Here is a 25,953-nt window from a genome sequence, read left to right on the forward strand (position 1 = left end):
TTTGAGAGTCGATGATAAGCTACAGTACAGAGGAGCACGTATCATTCGGCCTGGCAACTGTGGACTGCAGTTGAGAAATGTCTCCTCCTGCCAAACAAAGAATTGCATGACTGTCTCTTATCTTTCTACTTTCAGTCCTTGGAATACAAGTGCATGGAAACTTGCATACAGACTAGAAAGCCGATGCATAAAAGAAGATTAAATAGAAGATGAGTTGAAAGGAGTTTCTGAGTATTCTTTGGAAATAATTTGACTAAAATGCTATATAATGCAATAGTTTGTCTCATATGTCCGGCTAACAAATAATTCTAAGTTCCAGGAAAATATAATAATGTCTGCATGCTTCACTTCTCTAATCTGCATGCTAAAAATTAGAAGACATATGAGGCTGAGGCTCAGGCACTACCTTAATCTCACGTTCATGAGTATATGTGCAGATAGGAATCCGGCTCTAATGTCATTATTTTCACATGATATTTTGAAAAGAATTAAATTCTGATTTGATGAAGAACTAGTGGCTTGGGCAAGCAACATATTTTACAAAACGCTTCTACAGCTATACAAAAAAATCAGAATTTTTGAATGAAAACCTATTTCCAGTGCTGAACGTTAGGGAAGGAATTATTTTTAGCTCTGCATTATGCAACTAAGTCACTGCACTCCATCAAAAGGTTGTGCAAAGATCAGTTTTGTTGAGTAATATTATGTACTTTCCTCACATGAACAATTTTTTAATTTGCTTGAGAAAAAAAAAACAAGTTTTGAATGCAAAATGACCAGACATGTTGATCGCCTCTGTTCCAGGCGAGTAAAAGAAAGCAATCGGTGTCTGACATCTGAGGAGGTGGGGCGTAACTGACCGACTGTCTCCCCCTCTCATTATTCTCCCAAGTGGATGACCTAGCAGTTGGTGGGATGCATTCACTTTTCATCACCGCTACTAACCACCTCAAAAGCCAGGGCTTAGCGTGTATCTAGAACACAAAGCAACCCAATGCAGGCAAACAGTATTGAATGACTTGTCTTTGTGAGGTTTGAAAGGCTGATGTTGCAGTATCACAGCACAATGACACCAGGCAGAGACTGATAACTCTTTTTCTTGATGACTCAAGGTGGTCACTGTAAAATGGTCAGTCGCTGTGTTAACTAGTTATATACCATTAATCACATTGGTGTGTTAAATTCAAGGTGACAAACATGCAAAGCAGCAGATCAGAAATTCAAACTTTTTCGATGTCTTTAATATCTCTTTAAAACATACTTTTTCTGGAAATGAAGAAGAAGGAATGAAATATTTGATCCATCTTGTTTCCTTGTTTCCATGCAGAGCTGTACCTTCCCTGTACTGCAGATATGAGTCCAGTTCATAAATGAGTAAGACTGCCTTCTTAATTACTGTATTTAAATCTCTGAGCATCAGATCTGCATCCATTGGCTCCCAGAGATAGAACCTCGTGAGTTGTTCTGCTTTGGCATTTTTATTTTCACTGTCCTATTATTACTTTCATAAACTTGAACAGTTTAAGAAATTGAAAGGGTGAGTAAGAGCTATCATTGATCCAACTACTTAGCCAAAGATCCATCTCTAGACGTATTGAATGCCAAATTTTAAGTTTAGAACGCTTTGAAAAATCTTGCAAACAAATTCATGATGACAATCAAATAAATGACGATTAATTATACTGATTAAATAAATGACAGGCTGATTTACTTACACCTTGTTATTTTTTTATAGCTCCATTAATGTGCTTACCCATTTCTACAACTGAATAGAGAGCTATTGTTCAAGAAAAGAAAAGGCCCCAGATGTTCTGTTTTTGCCCTGGGGCATAACAGTAGCTTGATCTTGCCCTTCCCCTTTGGTTGCTCGCCGGTCTGAGGGTTCTCTTTGTTTGATGATGTGCATCCATACCCACACAAGAAGGTAAGAAAACATAAATAAAATAAAAAAAACCCTAAAGGGGAAAAAAAGCAGAAAGAAAAAAAGTTTAGATGACATTAAAATGGAAAAAAAAAAATCCATCAAAAACAAACAAATTATCAATCATTTAACATGTCTGTTAATTAAACCATCTCCCAGACAAAAGGCACCGACTGTACCTGCCTGTGGCTTTACCCCCCTGGGCTGCGAACCCTCCTCTCTCAGTCATCCGCCGTTGCCAAGGTTTCCGTGTACGCGCCGCACGAGACAAGCGGAGCCGCGCGACTGTCACGCAGTATCGCCAGTCATGGCGGCGGACCTACACGCAGAGTGGATCTCACGTCTCCCGTCCTCTTGGAGTTATGGGGTCACCCGCGATGGTCGCGTCTTCTTCATTAAGTAACTATCGTGTCAGAGAAAACAGCCTGAGTCGCGTCTGTCCGTTAGCGATTCGAATTAAAGTCGAATGATTTTTTTTTTCTCTCTCTCCCCCTTCTCTCAACAGCGAAGAAGCTAAGAGTACAACCTGGCTGCATCCAGTGAGCGGAGAAGCGGTCATAACCGGTCACAGGAAAACTCCAGGTGAGGTGACGTTCACGTCCGTCAAGTACGTCTGTTATGTCTGTCATGTTCCGAGTCAAACGCCGGTGTAAACCCGCAGCTCCGAGCCGACACGTCCCGCTCCGAGACACGGCTGTGACGCGCCGCTGCTCGGAGCAGGAGCGGGGTTGTTGTTGTTTTTTTGGGGGGGGGGGGGTGGCGGCCCCTCGTGCAGTGAAAGGTGAGCCCTCGCGAGCCCACCTGCTCGTGCCACTTCGTCACGAGCCTTTTTTTAGCTCAGTCACTCGGTGAAGTTGGATATTAGTTCATCACGAAGTTAAGCAAAGACTTTCACCAACAGCCGCCAAGCGTTTAAAATCCACACCAGAAGTGTTTTATTTCATTTGGAAATAACCCCCCCCCCAAAAAAAAACCCGAATTAATTCGGATTTGCCCACCCCACGTGAACACCTGGTGTCTGAATGGATCAGTAAACTTTGCATCAGCTTTTTGTGGCGTTAGTGAAGCATGTGGTGTTCCAACAAGAGGGGCAAAGCACGCAAATGTTTACCCCCCCCACACCCCCCCCCGTTTGTTTACTAATTGCACATGTACACGTGTAGTGTTGTTATTTTTTAAGTAAATGAGGACATGTGATTGATGCATCTTTTTGCTATAGCCCTATTTTGCCATACCACAGATCAGTTTTAATCAAAAGATTAACTGAAGATGAAAATACTGTTTGGTTTCCAGATCATAAAATGAAGTTTTAAGTAATTTAACATCTGCGCTCATCCACCTTTATTTAAGTCCTGTTGAAAAACTATAAATGTTGGTCATTCTTGGTGGAAAAACAACTCAAAGGATAAACAGATGTTCAAACTAGCTTTTTTTTCAGTCGTTAATGGTTTTATTGACTTATCGGTGCAGCTTTGCACGTCTGTGTGAATTGACTGCATAGAAATCATGGCCCAGGTTGGATGAATTGGCACTGTCTCTTTGTTCCTGCAGATGTCTTCAGCTTTTTTTTTTTCTGTCTACCTCTTCCCTTCATAGATCTACCCACCGGATGGGAAGAGGGATATACTTTCGAGGGTGCACGGTGCTTCATCAAGTGAGTTTAACCCTTCCCTCCATAAGACACGCTACCATCATTACCCTGCATGCGTATCTAACCGTACTGTATTTGTTAAAAAAACGCTTTCCCCTGTTTCTACTACAAACACATGTTAATTTAATACCAGTTTTAAACCTCATTTAGATTTAGCTATATCCGCGAAGAACATGCTGTGTATAAGGATAAATTATTATGCGCCCATAAATTGAACCTTTAGTCTCTATCTCTGTGACACAGAAGCCCATCGCAAAAGTTAATGATCATACAGGAACATTGTGCAAATACTAAATGGACTTGGGCAAAGTGTGGTTGCTGTCTTCTTCAGGGCTGTTTTTATTTATCCAGAATTTTTCTGCTCAGCCTACATGGTAAGTTTAGTCAAAGTATATCGTGTTCTCTTTTAATGACAGTTATTTAACTGTCAGAGAAGCTGTTTTCCTCCCTGTGTACATTTACACGGCCCACTTATGCTTTTAAAACCATACCCATCCTCGGGAGACGCTGCGTAACATGCCAACCTTCAGTATTAAAGACTTCTTATTTAAAGAATCCTGCCATTTGTTTGGTTTGAGCATCGTTCCCCGGTTCGCTCATTTGTTTGTGGTGTGTGGGCAGGAGAAAATGTGATATATAATCCATGTCCATGAAAACACTGGCGTTTTTGGTTTTGCACTTCTGTTTGAAGACCTACATGAATTACATTAGCAGTCGGTTTGTTAGTTGATAGTTTTTGACATTTTTGTGCCTTCCTCTCCATGGCAGCCTGTTGCATGTGACTAATGAAAACATATCACAGGTGTTATCATTCAGAAAAGACTGATTCATGATAGGTGTTGCAATATTTTATTATTTAGCGCTTCCTGATAAAATGCCCTATTCACGCAGCATATATAGATATGTTGCCGTTGAATTCCTCCGCCAAAATCCAAAAATGGGTCTTTATGATTGAAGATGCTGCAATACACAGGCTATGAATTTCTGATATTATGTCTTATTATCCTTGCTGAATCCCCTCTCCGTCTTTGACTTCCTCATGAATTTCAGGCGCTTCAAGTGGCAGGTTGCCAGGCAGTCTGACAGAAAGGCAGGCTTTTTAATTCCAGTATTTTACCTCAGCCTTTGAGTACAAAACAGCCGTGGAAGCCACATTCATTAGCTGATCACTGTAATTCTGCATCAGTTCAGTGACATGGTAATGTCACATCTTACTAACTAAACACACTGTCTCCTAAACAGCTTTGCAGACTGTATTTTGCATGTGAAGAAATGGTAGTTTCCTGCATTAGCTTGTCTGATCAGCAATGGAACCAAATCTGTACAAAGAAAAAGAATGTGAGAACATCATCTGATTTGTCTTCCTCAAAAAAATGTGCTGCAGCTCAATGGATTATCTTCTGGTGTCTCTCCCCTCTCACCTCTCTCACCCCTCAGTGCTGGAAGTCACTTCTCTAATATGCCTGTCTCTTATTTTTGAATATCGCATGAAAGAAACTAAACGAGAGCTGAAGTGCGAGCTGGAAATTTGACTTCACATTTTAATGGAATGAAAGATGCAATCCAGAAAGTTAGCCTACATTTGATGGAGGAAGCTGCTGTCAGGCTTGTCTGGCTGTTTAAGCTGATCCACCCTGGACAGCTAACTGGGATTGGCTCAAGATGTTCATTCTGCTAGTTCTGTAACCAGTGGTCACCGTTGTGTTGGTGGTGTTTATATAACTGTCCAAAGATCTGTCAGTCATTAATGATGCTTTAACTTTTGAGTAAAATCGAACGGAGCCTGTTGATTTCACTGAGACTCAGCGTTGACAGGCTCGTGTGTTAATGCCAACTACTTGTGGCATTTTGAGGTCTTTTGTGAGGTTGCCAATTATAGCCTACGAAAACTGTCCAGACTTATTATTATTATGGATAGATGCCGTGTGCCCTATGTATTAAAGTTTATTAAAGGTGTTTTGTCATCACTTGAAATATTGTAAGTCCAATGACAAAGTCTGGGGTTGTGTTTTTGCATTTTGAGTGTGTATAAACAAGGGATAAATATGTCAAAACAGAAAAAGAAACTCCCTCCATTTCAGATTTGAATGGTTGTTTATTTCAATGACTGAGGTCTTTTTTTTAGCCTACTAAAGCATCTGGGTCTTTCTCATGATGGCCGCATGGCCTGGCTGTTATGATTACGTAGATTACAAGGGCAGAATGTGCTGACATCGACACTGTCATCTGATGGGATGTGCTATGGAGGATGAAAGGTGCAGACGCTTGGTGTGATAGTGTTGACATGAGGTGTGGTCCATCTTAAGATTGAAATATTTTCTGGTATGTTTCCTTCTGAACAAACAAAGGTCGGTGTAAATGTTGGCTGACCAAGTCACTGTTTACTGCTCACCTCAGACTGCACAGTCTCTTCTGAGTTTCTGCAGCTGGGTGATCTGGTGCCGTAATCAGTGTTGTGAATGCTGAATACCCTTTCAAGTTACCGCTCATTCATGTAAATTATGTTTCGTGCAATTACTTTGAGGCAGGGCAACATGTTGGCATCGTGGATAGCACCGCTTACTCCTGGGTTCAAATGCTCCTGAGGGTCTGGGACTACTACTTCTGGGTGCAGTTTGCACGTTCTCCTTGTGTCTGCATGGGTTCTCTCCAGATTCTTCAGGTTTTTCTTGGCACCAAAACCATGCAGTAGAGATCAGTCAGTGACTCTAAATTGACTGTAGGCATGTACTCGAGGGAGATTGGTACTGTTCTTTCTATGTGATTGTGATAAACTGATGACTTGTCCAGAGAGACCCACTTTGTATTATTCTCATGACATTTTCTTTGTGTCCCTGTCTTGTGTCAACTAATAAAATCTTCAGCCTTCCATAGCCAAGTTCAGTTTTATTTGTGCTTCTGATGTATAGAGCCTTTTTGATGAGACTGCCATCTGGCAGATTTCTGTTTTTTCTCTCTAGTACATAATCTCACATTTTAACCTAAGCCTCATTTTGAACAAGACATGGAACATGGTTTTGGCAATTGCAATGCCATTTTGTCAAAATGTTTGTCTATCACGATCTGCTAATGAGGTTTCTTAAGACTTCAGAAGTGCGCGTCAGGATTGGGTCAAGACAGCCTGACTGGCACTAAAGGCTTATTATAGCAGTGATGATCCTAATTATGAGTTTGCCTCGTGCAGGAATTGTTAGCAGTGATTATGTTCATGAATAGACAGGTGCATATCTCGTGGCAGCTGCCTTTCTTTCTTTGCTATTCTTGTCTCATTTATTCCTTCTGGAAGACGACTGAAAACCATAACTGAAACCGCTGCTAATTGCGGCACTCCTTGTTTGGAAGCTAATGAGTGAGGCTCAGGTAGCTGACGCTCGCACTGCTGTGGACCAATAATCCGGTCTGATCGCTGCCCTTTCACTAATGTTTCATTTGGTAACATTTTAGTAGCCCTTTGAGGGCAATTTGCCTCTTCCGAATCTTCATCAGTATAAAGTGCAACATAAATTATAAATACTCCACTGCTCTTCATACACCGCTTTCATTAGACTGTTATACACTTCTGCTGTTACATAATTCATCCCTCAGAGAAGAAGAAAGCTTGTGAATCAAAATTTGGCCTATTATGAGTGATTTCTCTCTAGTGGATCTCTGTTTAGCTGTTTCATAGGTCCACACATTGGCTGACTGCACATTTAACTGGAGTGATGAAGTCACGACGATGTAGCTTGATGTTCAGCACTCATAATTCACTCTCAAAGAGACATAATTAGATTTTTCTAATGGTGGTTGTAACTTATTGATAGTATATCCAGTTGATAAACACTGCCTGAGCAGACATATATCGATCAAACTGTTTACCTCTAATCCAAAAAGCATAATATTGTTAAAATGCTACTCATACCTGGGAAAGAGAAGCTGATTGCTTCTGAACCCAGCAAAGTTCCAAATTTAAAGCACCGTTAGTTTACATAATGATGTTTTCTATTAACATTCAATTAGTTCAATTCTAGAACATTTGACTTTTCATACCAGTGTTTCTCTTCTTGTCATATGTCATCTGTTTTCTTTAACTCTACTGACACTGCAGAGATCTAAAGGATGGATTAACTCATCTCAAACCTAAAGCATAGGGACTTGTTTTCATTTTCACAAACGGCATTAACAACCGCATACATTTTCTTTTTAAAAACTCTGTTGCTAGGGTACACTATAAAAATGACCTTGTACTGATTCCCAGTTTCATTTGTGTGGGGTTGCAGTGGCTTTGCCTGCAGCTTTATCTGGTATAATTTGAGAGTTGAGGTCTTAATCTTTTAGGTTAATAATTCCGGTGTCCATATGACCACTGTCAAACGCACACTTATGCCGGATTTTAGAAGAAGTAATCCAAACTTCCATCAGACAGTAATAATAATAATAATAATAATGACGAGTTTGTAACGAGTTTCTGAACCACAATTTCAACTGTGCACAAAAACACTGATGCTAAACTGTTAGCCCAAAGTTTAATGCTGATTTCTCACAGGCAAAGAAAATAATTGCTTTTAACAGACAATTGTGAAATTCTGTGTTGGGATATTTAGATCCCATAGTATCTCTAACCAACAATTACAGTATATGTTATACCGCTGTTGCTAATCAGTCTGAATGATAAATTATTTCTGGAACCACACCGGATCATTTCATATAAAACCCTAAAGTGTATTTATAGTTCTATGCAAGATGCTGAATGCATCAAAAAACACTGAATGTGATCCGTAGAGATGAGGTACACAAGTCCCCTCAGGTCACCTACTACCAAACCATGTCTATAATAATTTAATTTTTTCATTACATAGCTTCAACACCCAGGAGAAACCATTTACTATTTTTATTGGGTGTGTATTTACCAGTCCAGAAACTAACTTCAAACAATCTCAGCCTGTGCGTGGTTGCTATGGCAATAGTTACAGATGTTCCATTAAAAAAAAAAAGTTTCAATTAAATCAGTAGCAACAGTTGCCTTTCCAAAATAGATTTGATTTGCCTCCTTCAGTTTTTGTGATATGACTGTTAGTGCCTCGGAGTACTTCAAGATATTTATTATAACGTCAGTGGCTACAGCTTGTTAGTGCACACAGAACAAGTGAGTTTTCCTTCTTGAGGAAACTGGAGCTCCTGTAAATGTGCAGTGTCACGCACAACAGCAACACACAATCTTCTATACCGATGAGAAATTAACTTCAAATAAGAAAAAAGTTAAATTTTTACAATTATAAACCTCTTAGTTCTCTGATTGGGAATGATGAATAAAAAAAAAAAAGGTTATAATTCTGTGCGAATATTCGTTTGTGAATAAAAAAAGATTAATTCTGCTTTAAAACCCTTTTCTTGATCGTTGCCCCTAACGTCTTCACCATTATTACTCACAGATGTAAATTGGTGAATAAGGTGTCTTCCCTCTTAAAGGAAATAATCCTAATGATCATCATGACTACAGTCATAGCATCTATTTGATGGTATAGAGGTAGGATGCTGGCGTCCAAATACATGGCTAACATTAACAAATGGCACATCAGGCACAAGGCCACATTCAAGCTGTAACACTCAGAGTGTTTACTCCCCCCTTTGGCAGGAGGAGGGTCTGTTGGCTGTAGCTGCTGACTCACTAACTCTGTCAGGGCTCGACACTCATTCGTTTCACTTGTGTGCGTAATGTGATTTAAAACCAGTGGAGCTGGATCTGCTGTACATCATCCCCTTCTCTTGTCCCATAACTCTGCTCTGAAGCTGGGTGTTGACTGGGAGACAGATCGTCAACTAGACAGGCTTTGAGCTGCTCAGACTGCTCTCTGGCATTCCTGTCTCCCTGTGGGGCTCTGCCATCTGGCTCGTACTGGAAGAAAAACGTGTGTGTGTAGGGGGGTGTGTGGGTGTGTGTGTTGTGGAGTTTGGATGCTTTGTGTCTGAACGTATGTGTCAGAGATCCTCTAATGTCGGTGACTGCCCAAGGTGCTGATTAAGACAGAAAATCCACATTGGTGTAACTTGTCCTCCGCTGTTGTTCATCGTATTCTTGGCTGGTCATCCAAGACTTTTGATTCTTTTTGATGCAGTTACTTTTTACACGCCGTGTGTTTACAGATCTTTTTTGTCCTATTGTAAGGATTGTTTTCTCAAAGCGATTTAACCCGACGGTGCGGCTCCTATTACCAAGATGAAAAGACCGTCTGCAGTCGATGTAGATGCTGTTAGTGAAAGGGTGACAGCTCTAAGTGTAAGCTGACATTTTCATTTCATTTAAAAAAAAAATTAATTCATCTTACATTTTTGGTGTGGTATAAAATACTGTTATTAATTCCTGGGACCTAAGAATATAAAATGTGTGTTCGTGTGCATAGAAAGAAAGTATGCATTTCCCAACTAAATGTGTTCATTGAATAGTCCTACCTATTGGGTTTAGTAGTGGAGCATACAACTTACCGTAATTTTTTGGTCTAAAAGCTTCTTAGTGGTGTAGTGTCTTTAATTTAATGCTGATACAGCTGTGAGTACTTGAGTAATCCCTGTAGTTATCTGCATTGAACTGCCCGCTGCTGATGTGGAATCTGGGGTTTAATGTCTTCATGTTGCAATTACACCTTCCATTATTATATTGACATTTAAAAACTTTGTGTGGGGGTTAACTCAGTTTTGGATGTGGATTCTGACTCACTTTCACGCTGCAACCTCATGCAATAGGGCCGAGTGCTGTAGTGAGAGATTGTGGTTGTGACATTGAATTTTTTCAACAATGATTGGTCCAGGGTAGCAGAAAGAAATACTGTAAATGTAAATGTATCGATACTGGTGATATTGTTTGAGTTTTATAACAGTTTATAGAAATTTGTTATCATTTGATAAAATATAACGCAACTAAGATCAAATTGCTCCTGAGGTTACTTGTCAACGGTGTCTTGTCTCTGAACAATATAGTACAGTATACAATATATACCACTATAGCCTTTTTTAAAAAGAACTATCAAAATAAAAATAATATCAACATCATTCTCAATACTTGTTGGTTTTCATTGGATGAATGTGTAACGACACAATGGGAAAACAATAAAGCTGCTTTCATGGAGGTTTGCGCTGTCTGAGTTATCTGTTAAATTTAAAAAGAATCAGGTAGACCTCACAATTTGTATTTCTAAACAAATGTTGTTTTGCGTTGTTTTGCTACTGCATTAATTTCATGTGTCTCAAGTTTGAAATTAAGTCAGAGAAACACAGTTGAGGGTTTTTATGCCAGGTATGATTGTTAGTCATCTGTGACATTACAGGTTCGTGATGCTCTTCTGATGGGTGGCTAACTGCTTCTAAATGGCCTATGTGTAACTACCCCATTGATGTTTAAACAGCCAACCAATACTGTGTAGGTGACGAGATGCTGAAGAAGATAAAAGTGAACCAGTGCCTCAGTTACAGAAAATGGAAGGATGGTACAACTCCTATGGCAGGCCACAGGAAAGCAATCACCTACTTCCTGTCTGTTTTTTCTTTCTCCCTCTGTCAGTCGTGCACAGTCCGGCGGACAGTTGCACGGCCCAGTTGTTTTCCAGATGGTCTATAATGATGAGAAACTTTTGGAAGCCATCACTCAGTTGAAATGATCTACAGCTGTGAGCGCTTGAAGCACCGTGTTAAAATGTCCACAAAAGGCTTTGGAGCACCGGACTGTTTCCTGAAAGTAATTGTCACAAATTTGTCTTTATTATGATCCAAACAGGGACAGAGTATCTCTGCCAGTTATTTCACACTCTTCCCAAGGTTTAAGTAAAGAGTTCATAACTATCGATGCACAGGTTACTAACAGGATTTCCTTTTGGCAACAGCAGTCAACTGCACCAGTCCCCCTCCAGACCCAACAAATCCCAACATTATCTCCTCCCAGCATGTCGCTCAGGCCAGACACAATATATGCTACCAGCAGGATGTTGTTTCTTTCACTGGAACTTATTGAGGTGTGGGGGATTTAGGGGGAATTTAGAAATGTAATTTTTTATTTTGGAACATTGAGGACTGCTGTGCTTTCATTGCCTTAGAATTACTCTTTTATTTCTTCAGAGGGAGTAGGTGTTCTTTCAAAGACACCATCATCTTACGTTGCCATGATTCTACAGTAATCCAGAAGAGACACAGCAAACAGCAGCTTTAGAGAAGGCCTTCTCACATTATCAGCAGTCACTGTTTTTGAGGAGGGTGAGACCAGGTGTGCTGCCCACAAACACACACGAGATGAAACTAAATCCAACACACTGGACTTCAAAGTTCTAAATCTTCTCAATATTTCACCACTGGATATTTCCTTACTCACAAGAACCAAGGCCTACCCTAAGTGTAATACTCAAATCCGTAGTATGAAAATTTGGATATACACTGCTAGGCATACTGTCTCCAGTGCTGGTGCTTCAGCTAAAAGTCCTTATATAACATCATAACTGTGAAGGAGTACCATAGTTATTCCCAACAACCATCAACCTAAAGTGAAACGGCTTTTTACAACCACTTAGGGTTCCTGTATGTCTCTGTGTATACACTTTAGTGCAAGGCTCATCATAGCTTGAGTGTGCTGTAAAATGTGCTGCTGTATGGGAACTTGACAGTTATAAATAGTACCCAGGTCAACACGACTGCTGCTAATAGCATCCAGCTCTCTGAGGTGTATTATTATATCTGACCCATCAGATGACAGAGACAGTAGAGATATTTAAAACTTGTTTAAGATTACATCTACCTCCTTACATCATATCTTTGCATACATCATGTATTTACTGGCTGGGGGTTTGGTTCTGGCGACATGGGGGGTATTCAATGGCAGTGATTGGATGATGGTTTATTGCTTAGCTGTTGGGGTGTGACTCCACTGCCGTCAGAGTCCTCTCCCACGCTCTCTTCCAGGAGCCGGCCCTTCCTGCTCGAACAAATATTTGAACTCTGTGCCAAGTCCCTCATTGAATAATGCAAACCTGCTGTGATTGATTTTGTACAATTGTGTGTTCACACCAGCTTAATGCCATCACTGGAGTTACCACAAGAAGAATGTTTCACAGTCTGGTCAGAGTCACAGAAACCGGGCTAAATTTGTTGTCCTTCACTGCAAATGAACACGAGCAGTTTGTCCAGTAAATACACAAACAAAAACAAACAGCTGAAAATGCATCTCATGATCTAAATCGGTGCCTTGGAGGCAGTGCGCGCTTCCTGCTCTATGAAGTTGTCGCTGTATGCTGAGATCAGGTGATTTAAAGATAACTGAGGAGAGGAGTGGTGTGCAGTCATACCCCAAACTCTTGCTTTGGATTTGTCATAACTCCCAGAAGCCTGCCTTATTTTTGTGGTAGCTGAACCAAATATTTTATATCTTCTTGCTTAAGCTGAGGTCTTGTATTTCCCCCTATTTTTTCATTGCTACCTTTCTGCTTCAAACATTTGATATGAGTTTTTTTTCCCACTGCATTGTTTACACTGTTTTGCATTTTGACTTTCTTATGATGGAATCTGACCTCTTTTTCATATGAAATCTTCTTTCACTTTAAGGTTTCACCTGCACTTACAGTATGCTTGTAAAAGTGATGCGAACCTCAAGGTATAATTAGCACAGAGACTTGCATATCAAAGCATCTTTCCAGCTTGGCATTAGTGGCTGAAAACTGTAGGTTGCCTTTCAAGAGAATATGCAATGAAATGGCTCTCCTGCTCATTCAGTCCTGCCTATCAACCTTGTGCAGCCTGCGTTCAGCTTCAGTCAGAGGCTGTGAGAGAGGGTGAGATATGAGGCACGCCTCTCACAGTGGAGTAAGCTGACAGAGGCCTCATAAGTGTAGTAATGGTTGCAGCACATAGTGATCCATCTGTCTACTCATGCGTCAACCGTCTGCAGCAGTAGGAATGAGTGTCTCTGGAAGTTACCAGTCTGGTTTTAGTATCAGCACCACTAGCTCAAGGATAAATGCAGCCTTCCCACTTCCGTGCTGCTATTCACATACTGATGCGCAGGCATTCCTCCTCCTCCTCCGCCTCCTCTTTAGACTGGGGACATAGTCTACTGTTTCTCACTGCAAGACCTCTGCTGGTGATTCAGGTATATGCACCACCAGCTTTGAGTTGTGTTATAGATGCTTTGTCTTGGCCTTTGAGTTTCTTGTGCAATGCAGTTTTACACAATAATGCAGTGAGGTTTTCTTGATGTATAAGACTTGTCAATGCTCCGAGGATAGCCAATACTGAGTATGTGAATTATATGCTTTATATATGTGGGGATGGCGGAATGCAGGATGATGCAGAAGACAGGGTTAGATGGAGGCAACTGATTCGCTGTGGTGACCCCTGAAAGGAAAAGCCGAAAGGATAAGAAGATATGTAGGGATGGGGGAAAGAAGTATAAATGTCATTTTATATCATCATTGTATTCTATTATTCATATATGACCTTTAAAAAAAGAAAAAGCCATAATTAAGATGATTGCAGATACAGCAAGTTGTAGCAGTGGTGACAAAAATACCATTATCTGGGATTAAAACAAATGAAAAGAAGATCAGCGTGGTTTTACTAACTGTGCCTTTTCTGATATGGACATGATATGGTGTTCTACTGGAACAAAATATTTTGTTAACTGTATGTTCTCCACTGTGAACGTGAAATGATATACAACAGATAATGGAACGGACACCCTGGAGCCCATAGTATGGGGTAGAACACACTGATCATGTCAAGGTTTCATGATAGAGATATTCAGTCATTCAGTGAGAGAATGGTAATAAAAATAAAGTGGTGTTACAAGTGACTAAATTTGGTGTACATGTCATTAATAGCAATGAACAAATGTGTGTGTGAACTTTGGGGGTGATTGTGAAATGTTAAATGAATGCAGACTCTGGTCATTGATGCTACAGATTTTCGTCTCTTTGTCTAAAGAACCTGAAACCTTCCAAGGATCAATAGGGAGTTCCTGTGAAGTTATTTGAAGTGAACCATTGCACACTGGAGTGGTCCGTTAGATCTTCTGAGCCATTAGATTTACCTCTCTTCCTATTTGTTTTCATTGTTTATTTATGGGGGAGAGAGGCTCATTAGTCTTTCGGTGTGACAGTGTAAATGTGTACACAAGAAGTTTGCTCTTTGCCAGCAACCACCGCGCAGCAGAAGCTGGCTCGCTTCCAGAGCTCAAAATTGGCTCTATGCTTCCCAGACATCCACGGCAACATTTTAAATAATGCAAAAATCAATCAGATTATCTTTTTTTTTTTGGAAAAGGGAATAAGAATAATAGTCATATTTAGGTGTCACTATTGAACGTGATATTGCTCCAAAAAATCAGGGAAAGATGCTTGATTTGTCCCACACCCTACCATTCCATTTGTGAAGCTCCGTAGCTCAGATGAAAGGTTGACATGTTGGTGCTGTTGCCTCCCAAAAGGGGTCAAATCAAACTAGATGGCGCATGTCCTGCCCGTCTCCTCCCACCACCAAAAACATGCAGCTGAGGTGAATCGGTGACTCTAAATTGAACTATCGCATGAATGTGAAAGCGATTGTTTGTTTGTCTTCCTCTTTGTCCCTGTGACCTGGAGATTAGGGTTAACCCCGCCTCCTTCACAAAGTCAACTGGGATTGGCACCACCCTCTTTTTGACCCTGTTCAATTCAAACAGGTACAGAAAATGACTGAATGAATGAGTTTTGGAGGACTGGAAGTCTCAGGTGTTTCTGAGACTCTCCAGACTCATCAGTATGATAGACAGAGCCGATGTGTCAGAAATGATCTGCTGCTAGGATCAAAAGCCAAATCTAAATATTTGAGGTAACTAACTGTGACTCCTAAGCAGCACTTTAATAAAAGCTGAAGCTGAAGTGATGCCGTTTGTGGTCGTAGAAGTTACCCGCTCTGTCAAAGACTTCATTTTTGAATATAGGTCAGTTTTTAGCCGCGACAGTACTCGTGCAATTTCTAAATGTCTTCATTTAGATCCTGCCCACAGTGGCTCATTTGGTGTTTTTTTTTAAAGAAACCATTAACACTAGAAGAATTTAACAAGCTCCACAGACTTTTATTTGTGAGCAACGTTTCGGAACTCAGTAAGATGTGACTCACTCATGAGTCTTCACTCGTGTTTATTGCTCCCCTCATGATGGTCATCTGAAACGTGTTTTGCCAAAAACCAGGAGGGAGACACATTGGTGGTGTCCACATGGGCTCAGGTTTCAGTGCTGTACGCTGAACTCGAACGCAGCACGAACACACAGTAACTCATGCATTCTGCTCCATGCGCTCAACCTGGTGGATAATCTGGCCTTTATTTAAAGGCCAGCAGTCATATCGAGCCAGATGAGTGATGTGATGGGTTGAGAGGTTTGATCTGGGAATGGGAAAAAGTAGTACACCTTATCATCTTGTCATTCTTATACCGCTGATCTCCGAGCAACACTGCACAAAAAATGATAAAAATTAATAAAGTTAACCGCATCTCAGTGCAGAATTTAATTTAAGCAGCAGCAGCAGCAGCAGCAGCAGCAGGAAGTGCTTTTTAAGCCTCAATAACCATCTTTCATTAGAAAAATGTTTTCGTAGGCTAACTGCTTCACAGAAGCCTCTTTAGAGCTTACATAGCTGACTAACTGATGGAAAAGATGACACAAGCCAGTAGGTCATGACTGTGCCTGTGCACAATGATAAATCAGATGCATATCAACCTTTGCTGTTTTATCTGTCAGATAGACGAACGTCGAGCCCCGCTGCTACCGTCTAGCTCTGGGTTCTATCGGCTCTTTATCATGATGTGACCTTGTGAGTTCTGCCATTCCTTTCTCTTTCAGTTTAGAAGGTTGGTTTTTATTGTTAAAAAAAACCCCAATAAAAATATTCTGTCAGGATTGATAGTAAACTAAATGTTTGAAGCAAGCACTTGCTTTTCTAAAAGGGTTTTCTCTTGTACTTTAAGTGGATGTCTGTTACCACCTTGTTTCATTAATGTAGGATAAAATAAATCTGATTCTGTTTGGAGGAAGGTTCTGTTCTTTGCAGAATTCGTCCTTATCCATTTTGTGTCAGTCTTGATGCTGTGAACTACGGCAGCTGCTCATAAATATTTTGTTTTTCGTATTGTCAGCTGCACTCAGTCCATGTAAAATCACACTGGAAAAGAGTTCTGATAAGTTTGCTGATCCAGACCACGTTTGTTTTACTTGGAAAAGGCCCAACTCACAGTTTCTCAAGGTATCTGGCAGGATAAGCAGGATGTGTGAAGCAGAGGGTGCATGTCACATCCTCATCACCCTGTGTCTGCTGCTTACCCTCAGGGGCATTCATCTGATTCTTGATTCATCCCAAGACCTGGAGCTTCTCTTCCACGGGGTGCTGGACTGAGTTGGGGGCTTTCCCTGCATGGTGAGCGTGGCTTACCAGCGGTAGCCAGTGTTAGAGGGTTAGCTTTGTTTGTGGTGTGACTTTTCCATGGTGGTCCATGTTATTGATGTTATAGATAGTGGAATGTGTTGCTTCTTTGTGTGTCAAATGTTTTCAGTGATTCCAGGTTTTCTTTCTCTGTTTGTCCTCTTTTATATAGCGAGTTGGTTTTCCAAGGTTGAGGACATTACCACTGAGCTGTCCAGCTGCTATACATCTGTATACCTGTGTGTGTGTGTGTGTGTGAATCAAACATTCGGATGTGTGTGTGTCACATAGAATGGAGACTGGGGGGGCAGGCCTGTGCCTGTGGAGTGACTATATGTTCACATTGTGCTTCGGGGCACCTGAGGCTTCTCCTAGAGGCAGCTGGAGGAACCTGGTGGACGAATGAACAGAGAAGAATGAATGAATGGATTTTGGATATTGAGGCACTCAGGAATGCAAGTTTTTAACAAAGCCCAAGGCTGTGTATTTGTGTGTCTGATTGTCTTCGACACATGCTGTTGTTTTATTTTCCTCCAGCAGAGCTATTAGCTGACGGGGTGTATCATCAGCGTATGCAGCAGTGAGATGAAAGTCACTTTGATCTGAAATATTTTGAGGTTTCCTCATTTGTGTGGAGATGTTTTAAAAAATGTGGGCTTATCTTTGATCAAGTTTTAGTTTCTGACTTTGTCTGATTGAGTTTTCAAGATTTTTTAAAAACTTTCTTCAGCAGTTGTCTATTCTTTGAACTAAACCATCCATGTGACTCCAATAGAATTTAAAGTGCATGAAAGTATGGTCATGTAAAGAATTTAGAAAAATTCCCAGGTTCAGTTTAGAATCTTAATGCTGCATTTAGATCATGTTCCCTGATGCAACAATAGCCTCCCTAAACCAGCCCTGCTTCTATGATCAATGTTTATTTAACGCCAGATGTTTTTATTCACATTGATAATCAATATCTGCTAAGGTCAAACTGGACTTTACTTTAATTTGAATATCTGATGTGTCAACCATGGGATGATGAGGGCATCAGAAAGTAGGTGTTTGATTATACAGTATACACGTGAGGAAAAAGATTGACTTATTTGTACTTCAGATTTGTTTTTCTTTGTGTCATCTTTGTGTCATCAACACAGTTCAGTAGTTGTGATTGAATATACAGTGAGTTTGTCTATGCTAGTGCTATTTTTTACATCCTTTTCCAGCTGTAAGTGCATTTGAATTGCTGGAAGTGAGAAGAACGCATTGAGATTGTCGGCCGTAAGGGGAACTTTTCGTTTTATTAAACCAGGTGTAGTTACTGCTATGCGCCTGTAGAGAGAGTCAAAGCAGCACAAAATGACTCTTAATGTCACTGCAATATGGTATTTCAATTCATGGAGCACCAACTTCATTTCAAAAAGATGTTTTACTGATGTACCTGAAATAAAACAACTTTAGCATCAGTTTAATTGCTGACCTACCTATTTCAAGGTTACCCTAACTCTAGACAGAGAAAATATTTCTTCTTATAATGGCATTACTTCCAGACTTTCAATTATCAAATCCAGTTTGTGTAATTATGATGTCATAAGGCCAAATGTTGTCCATATTTGTCCATATTTGTTCCCCGCACTTAAGATATTATGTGTAATTAATGTTTCTGTCCTTTAGAGGGCAGTGTGGGATTTTGAACAGATAATCATCTCTGCGGAACATTTTAATAGTCACTTGAAACTTTGCTCCATTAACAAAAACAAAACAACCCCCCCCCCAACATTTTGAAGAGTGTTTGCTAATGCATTAGAGTGATGGGCTTTCCCATATGGATAATGTCGTGCATTCCTCTTAATGACACATTTTCTCTTTTCTTTTTTCCCCTCACACTCACTGTGTGTGCTTGTTGTGCCATTAATCCAGGTAAGTGGCACTTAAATTGGCTTAGAAAAAAAAAAAAAACCTAGCTCCTGCATGAAATATGGGGTGAGTGGATTTTTACAGCAGAGTATGATGTGCTACTTTAAACATGATTTCCATTTGCTTAAAATTTACACAAAACACATGCTATCACCGTTTTTATGTAAATAACCATGTGCCTGTGTCCCACTCTACTGGGGTAGTTAGGATAACTAAAGAAGAATGGCTGGATTTGTACTTTACCTTTTACATTCTTATTGTAATTTAGTCGGCTTGCTGAAACCATTCATCACATTTGTCCGCTGTCTTGCCCTCTCTCCTAGTACTTCACTCACCTCGCTTATCTGAAACAATATCAGCTCCCACAATTATCATGAATAAGCTGGAGCTCCTCCATTGTTGGCTCACCGAGCTGTGATGGAATTTGAACCATAACAGAGACGGCTTGTTGTTCTTATTCTCTGAAGATTCAAATAATGCAGCTGCACAATCAAAAACAGCAGACACTCCCTGTAAAGTGGTTTAATAATAATGACCCTCAGCCCACCAAAAATCAAGGCTTTATGAGTTTAATTCATGTCAGAAAGTCAGAAATATATTTTGTTGATCAGAATGAGGAACACTAGGAGAAGATGAGGAGGAAGAAACAGGAACTCACTTTGGATTGAATCACAAACATGCTTGACTTCACAGCGCTGAATGCTGTCCTCGATTTGTCAGATGTGCCTACCCCTGATACGCAGTCCTTGTTTCAGAGTGGCATTGATTACCCCCGTTTCCAACACAGACTATCAGGATGGTAGAATGATGTGATGTGATTTTGCCGTCCTCGTTATCTGCATCTGCACTTATTACAACATGCTGATACACCTATGTGAATGCCTACTGTAAAGATACTTAAATGTTCATTGTTTCTTTTAAAGCCCATGTTGGCGACTTTACATGTGCTGTCTTTCTAGTTTTTCAGTTGAGTATATTTGAGAAAATGTTTTCAGATAATGATTTTATTTTTACTTATGTTTCGCACATCATCCCAACTTTTTTGAAATCAAGTTTATTAAATGTTGAGATTCGTTGTCTGAAAATAAAGACATGTGTGGCTTTGAGTGTGGCTGCTTCTGTCTACATCTGACTGACGTGTCAGCAGTCAGGTTAGAGTTGCAGTCGGTGTCACGTGTCTTTTATTGGTCGTCATGCTGCCCTGACGTTGGTGGCAAATTTCCAGAAATTCACATTGCAGTCCCCTCAGTAAATTTTTATCATTTGCATTCCATCCGCTGTGAAATTCTGCTTTTTACAGGCAAAAGGTAGACTGTAGAAATAATTAGGCAACTTTATATTCTGCATTAAAATAATATGCTGTAAGGTACTTCCAATTCACATGACTGAAAGTGTTAGCAAAAAACCGGAATATGTGATCTGAACTGTTTGCTTAGCCAGCTGCTGTTTGCTTTCCTGCAGTCTGAAGGTGATAATATGTCTCAATCCACAATGTTTGATGAATGTTTGTGTGTCAGAGAGCTCATTTCATTTTAAAACAGGGAGTGTAATCAACAGAAGTGCATGATTCTAGACACTTTGACTTTGTAATAAATAGCCGGTTACTCTACAGTACTCTCTACTAATGTTTCACTTTTTTACTGAATCTTCAAATGTCTTATTCTGTTGTTCTCGTAGCCTGACCCACTTCTGTTGGTCATCTTCTCAGATGGCAGTACTTCCCCCCCTGTCTCCCTGCTCATGCTAGAAGCTATCTTTGCCTGGGGAGACTTCAGCAAGTAGAGCTGAACCCGTCCTTTATTGCATTTCATCACAGTATCAGTAAAAGTCGACCACATATCTCTCACGCCTTTTCCTTCTGCTACAATTTCGAGTCGCGGCTTTTTCTTCAACTGCAGTGTGTCTAAATCTTCGCCCATAAAAGTCTAGGATGATAGACGGATCAATTTGTTTGTGCCTGTTTGATGATATTGGACTTTGCTCCTATATTGAGGCCACACACACACACACACACACACACACACACACACACACACACACACACACACACACACACACACACACACACACACACACACACACACACACACACACACACACACACACACACACACACACACGTTGTCACAGTGACACATAAACACACGCTGCTCGGAAACTTTCCATGACATTATTGGTTTTTATCTGAAATAGGCCATAGCAAGAGTCCGGCCCTCTGGCAGGCCAACTGAGCATGCTCAGTGCAACTAAAGGGAAGATAGTCGATCAAATTGCTGTTCTTCTACACCCCAACATTTGTCACCCTCTGTGTGTTTGAACAGACTCCGTGAACTAGATAGAGCGACCATGTTTGCTGTAGTTGAACTCAGTCGTTTCCAGCATCAATTTCTGATCATTTTACGGTTTTATTAAATACTTGTTTTAAAATATAAAATGAAAGAAAGTAGGAAAAGAAATGTTTAACTTGTGCTCTTGTTCATTAGGATTATTTTCTCAACAGTCCAAACCCCAAAGATAATGATATACACATAAGTTTTTACTTGGGTGAATATCAAGAATCAGGTTCTGCAGCTCTGACTGCTAACAGAGAAACTCAAGCTTATACAGTATTTGCACCTGTTAAAGCAATTCTAAGTGATTCAAGAGAAAGTCTCCACCTTTTCACTTCTTTGTTCCCATTCATATGCGTTTAAGCAATTAGATTGCTCTCCGAATGGCTGTCATAAAATGTGGAGTTTTGACTCAGTTTTCTAGCAATGAAAGAAGCAGGCGTGAGAGAAAAAAGGGTCAATTAATTGATTTGCATGTGATGAATAGGAAGCTGATGAGGAACGGAGTCATTCACCAGTGAAGTTTGTCTCAGTTTTTCTGTATTGTATGTTGTTGATTTGTGTGGCAGAAGCTGATGTTGCGTCTGAAGGTTTCTCCATCATCAACCTAAAACGGTAGCATGATCTCAGGAGAGAGATGAGGGGATAGAATGTGAGCAAACACGCTGCGCTTCGCTTCTCTATTACTGTATAATCATCGATGTTGTAGGTCATTATTGTCTCCATCAGCACCGTTCCATAAGGTTTATTACATCCTAAGAGTCAATGCATTCATTAGGATCACATTGACGTTTGTGATATTTTATGTGTCCACTGTGGAAGCTCAAAGCGAGTCTGGCCTGTCTTGTAACTTCTCTCTGCTCATTCTCTTATAAAGGCAATCCATGAAGGGGATATTAAAATGGTTCATGGCCCAACTGTATGACACTAGGATGCTATGGTTTACCATGTGAGTTATTGTAGTTCTGGTTTGTGTTGTATAGTTGAGTTTACTTGTATTTACAATGATGCTTAGACACCCATTTCATTTGACAGATGGGTCTACTGAGCCGATTCTCCAAACGTATTGTCAAAGTTTGACCCAGTTACATGACACTGATTTCAAAGGTAAATCCCTCGTCAATACTGTTCATATTTAGAGTCACCAATTCCCTGCTTGTTTTGAGTGACTTGGAGCTCGTTCTGTCATAGTCGCTTAATAATATTTGTAGCTGTGCTTGCGTACTTCTCATCATCTGAAATCTTTCTAACAAAGCTTGCCGCCTGTGTCTGACTCTCCTGCCATTTGTTTTCTAACACGTTTTGAATGCATGATCATCTATTTTCTTATACAATCTATGCTTCTTAAGTTTCTGTAGCTGTTCTAACAAAGTCCTGGACCAAATGGACACAGACCACAAAAAGTGGGGGAAACAGTGGATTAAAGGACTGGATTTGGCCTCAAGTGGGGAAATGAATCTGAGGCAACGTGAATATCTTATAAATGTAAAATACAGTATATGGACATCATATTAGCACTGATAAGCACAACTATCTCCAAATCTACAGACACACACAGAATTTCTTTACTTTATTCTGTTTGTGTTCTTGTGTTGTCTTGTTTACCACAAAATGTCAATAACAACTCCCTGCCTCTAATGCAAATAATTGCCCTCCAGTTCAGAACTGACGGTAGACTTTAACTTATTCAAAGTCACTGATTTAATTTGCATCTATGTTTATCTTTGACAAAAAATAGGTGGTACCTGCAGGGAAAACAGTGGACACAAAAAGTGTATTTAAATGTTTATTAATGTAGCAGAAACATCAGTCCCTGTGTAATGGTCATGATGGTGTTGTAACGTATGCACCAGGATACCTTCCTTTCATTTATATGCAGGGACAAAAACAATTTATCTCCACGTTGTGCAAAACGGAAGCCCTGCAGATTGATGCCTGTGCTTACCAAAGGTTTTTTTTTATGTTTAACTTGAAGTTTACCCATAAATTATTGAAAACCAAAGCCAGTGTGATGTGGGTCTATAACTAGAGTTGGGAGCCTCTGCACCCTTTGATGATACTGGAATAAAAAGGAGCAAGCCTGGTCAGTAAGGAGTCATGACTTGGCTGTGTTGTGTAGAAACATGTTGGGCTGAAGGAGGGTTCATACTTGGGTGCATTGCTATTGGTGTTTTGACTTGCTAAAATTTGGAATTTTGGACTGTCAGTGCTGCCAGTGCTAACAAAGCTACCAGAGCAGTGAAGCACGCCTGTCTGACCCCACCATTCTCGGATGACCTACTGCGATGTCACTCACCGAGGCCATTGTGCTTGAAAAACTCTGATCTATTGACCTGACGCCTATCCCCCTCCCCTCCTCACTGTCTTGACTGGACTCTTTTGGTGTTACCTAAAGGCTCCACACGACCTGCGCTATGAATGAGCTGATCTGTTCTTGTTTGCGCTTGTATGAGACGGATCCTAGAAACAGTTGTCACTGTGTCAGTATATCAGTTTGTTTTTGTTTTTTCCCCCTGCTCATGTAGGGTGTATTCACAAAGGGATTCAGATCTTCTCAATTTCCTGGCAGCCGGAGGGGACCTGGGGTAGATTGACTTCCTCATTGATTGGTCCATTTTGCTAGCCTCTGAAAAATTACCCATGCTCATCCTCATCTTTTCCCAAATCTATTTGGTCTGTTGAGTGCAGTTATGTCTCTGTTATATCTTTGCATTTTGTGAACTCTGGAGGATTTCGTCACTTCTGGCTTTGACAAATCAGCTGTAATTTATCTTGTGTGCCTCAGAAGAACTCACTTCATGTTACTGGTCCATCTTGATTGCTCGTGTGTCTCTGGATTGTGACCACTCAGGCACCCGGGAGTCCATTGTTATTTTTCAGCTCCATTTGACACACACATGTAATTACTGGAACAGGAGACACCCCCTTTCCACACAACCTCCCTCCCCTCCGTCCCTGCACCCTTGCACATCATATCAACCAGAAGGGTAGCCATTGCAGCTCATCCTGTCACTGATTTCCTGAAGACAAGCTGGTAACAGAAGTGTTTACGCATGCAGTATTCTTTGGCTATTGCTCAGTTGGAAAAGAAGCCCCTGCGGAGTTACTGGCAAATGCTCCGATTCAAGCTGTCTCCTGTACCATCAGCCTTATGCTATTGTTGCTTACAGCGACTGTAGCTGCAGCTGTGCAGAACACAGGCAGGTAAAAACCTGCAAATCAGTGAGAGAAGAGAGAATGTGGGAGTGTAGGTGGAAGAGGAAAGAGCCGAAGATGAGAGCGAGTGGGCATGAAGCAGAGGATCCACTGAGAGTGGATAAACATGTGAACGCTTTGGACTTCCCTCTGTCTTCCCATATCTGACTCTGTGTGGGCAGTTAATGAGTCTGGAAGCCTCCTCTCGGCATCTGTCAACTGAGAACCGGATGAATCCTCTAGAGCAAACTGGAGCTGAAAGGAGAGTCTTTGCTGCTCATTGAAAATTGGTGCAATCTATATGAGCTCTTTTGTCATGTTTTATGTCCCGGCGTCATTCATAGATGACCCTGTATAGGTAACGTTACCCTGCATTGTAGTGCAGAGCAGGAGCATTTTTAGACACACAGAAGTGTAACACAGTATATGATATGAACAGTTTTAGAATAGAATCAAAGACTGATAGGATATCAGTTTGCATATTATACTGGACACACCTTTTTCGGCTACATGAAATAGTTTATTTTCTACTTTTTTTATGTACAAGTGTCAGACACTATCTGGTAAATGTAAACCTCTTTACTGAAAGCTCAACCTAAATACTGAATGGAAACTGTGTCCTGATAAGAATGCCATGGATATGACTCATCACCTTCCTGAAACTGGCTAAACAAATACAGAACATTGCAATCTTTTTTGAAGGTGGTCTTGTTTGTTATAGGGTGGTTGAACTACATCTCGTAAATCTGTACAGGTGTTTCTATTGTATCTACCTTTTGAAGGTAGCTTTGACAGCCAGATGGGACTGTTAGAGCTGAAACACTGCGATAACATCAAAAAATATGAGGTCGCCCATTGTGTTATCGTTGCTCTCAAAGAGTTTCATAGTGTGTGGCCATAGAATGTGTAGTTAGATTTTACGTTAAGATGAATCAGAGTCTGGTATGAAGTCCTGAACAGTCTGGTATGTACTTCTTGGACAACAGGTCAGATCTCCCTTCAATGTCCCATGACCTTTGCAATGAACTATTTTATCTCCACCATTAACCCCCAATTGAAGGACATGACAGCCAATCCCCTACTTTTGCAATGCAAAAAAATGCTTACCTCCGGGGTGCCTAACTTCATGAGAGCTTTTGGTTTCTTGACAGAAACGTGATGTGTCAAAATGCAAAGCACCTTGAGCTCTTATAGTTCTGAGGTTCTGAATCCAATCTGAGGCTTTCTATTTGGAGTAAATAGGGGAGGGTTTGTCCCTTTGCAGACTGACCGACCAGGACTTTTTTTTTAAAGATTTGAAGGGCTTGGCAGTGGACTGTAAATTGGGATGATGACAGCTAACATTAACTTCAGTTATCCTTCATAATACATTTTTCCAGTGGCATTGCACACGCTCTTATGATTGGCTAAAGAGTCTGGTTTGACCCTCCCCTCTCTTTTGCTATCGTTAAAGCACAATCTCTCCTCATCGGCCAATGATTCATCTTACAAATATCGGTCCACTAAATATCACACCGCACACCCTCCTCATTCTTATTTCTCTCTTT

At 40.6% G+C, this 25,953-nt stretch overlaps 1 protein-coding gene and 1 long non-coding RNA gene across 5 annotated transcripts in view; one reads left to right on the forward strand and one right to left on the reverse strand.

Moving 5' to 3' along the window:
• Nucleotides 1–1,225: 1,225 nt before the first annotated feature.
• Nucleotides 1,226–2,238, reverse strand: LOC137593423 (uncharacterized). Its single transcript, XR_011035115.1, has 2 exons — nt 2,101–2,238; nt 1,226–1,955 (listed from the first exon to the last, which is right to left on the reverse strand). It is a non-coding gene; the product is annotated as an uncharacterized lncRNA (long non-coding RNA).
• Nucleotides 2,106–25,953, forward strand: part of LOC137593422 (pleckstrin homology domain-containing family A member 5-like) — a 64,712-nt gene continuing 40,864 nt past the window's right edge. For all 4 annotated transcript variants that reach the window (XM_068312105.1, XM_068312106.1, XM_068312108.1 and 1 more), the window contains exons 1-3: nt 2,106–2,320; nt 2,427–2,503; nt 3,518–3,575. In XM_068312105.1, the coding sequence (XP_068168206.1) occupies nt 2,229–2,320; nt 2,427–2,503; nt 3,518–3,575 (227 nt within the window). In that variant the 5' untranslated portion in view covers nt 2,106–2,228. The remainder of the gene's footprint in view (nt 2,321–2,426; nt 2,504–3,517; nt 3,576–25,953) is intronic.

This window comes from Antennarius striatus, chromosome 4 (genome assembly GCF_040054535.1).
Source record: "Antennarius striatus isolate MH-2024 chromosome 4, ASM4005453v1, whole genome shotgun sequence".
NCBI classification, from domain to species: Eukaryota; Metazoa; Chordata; class Actinopteri; order Lophiiformes; family Antennariidae; genus Antennarius; species Antennarius striatus.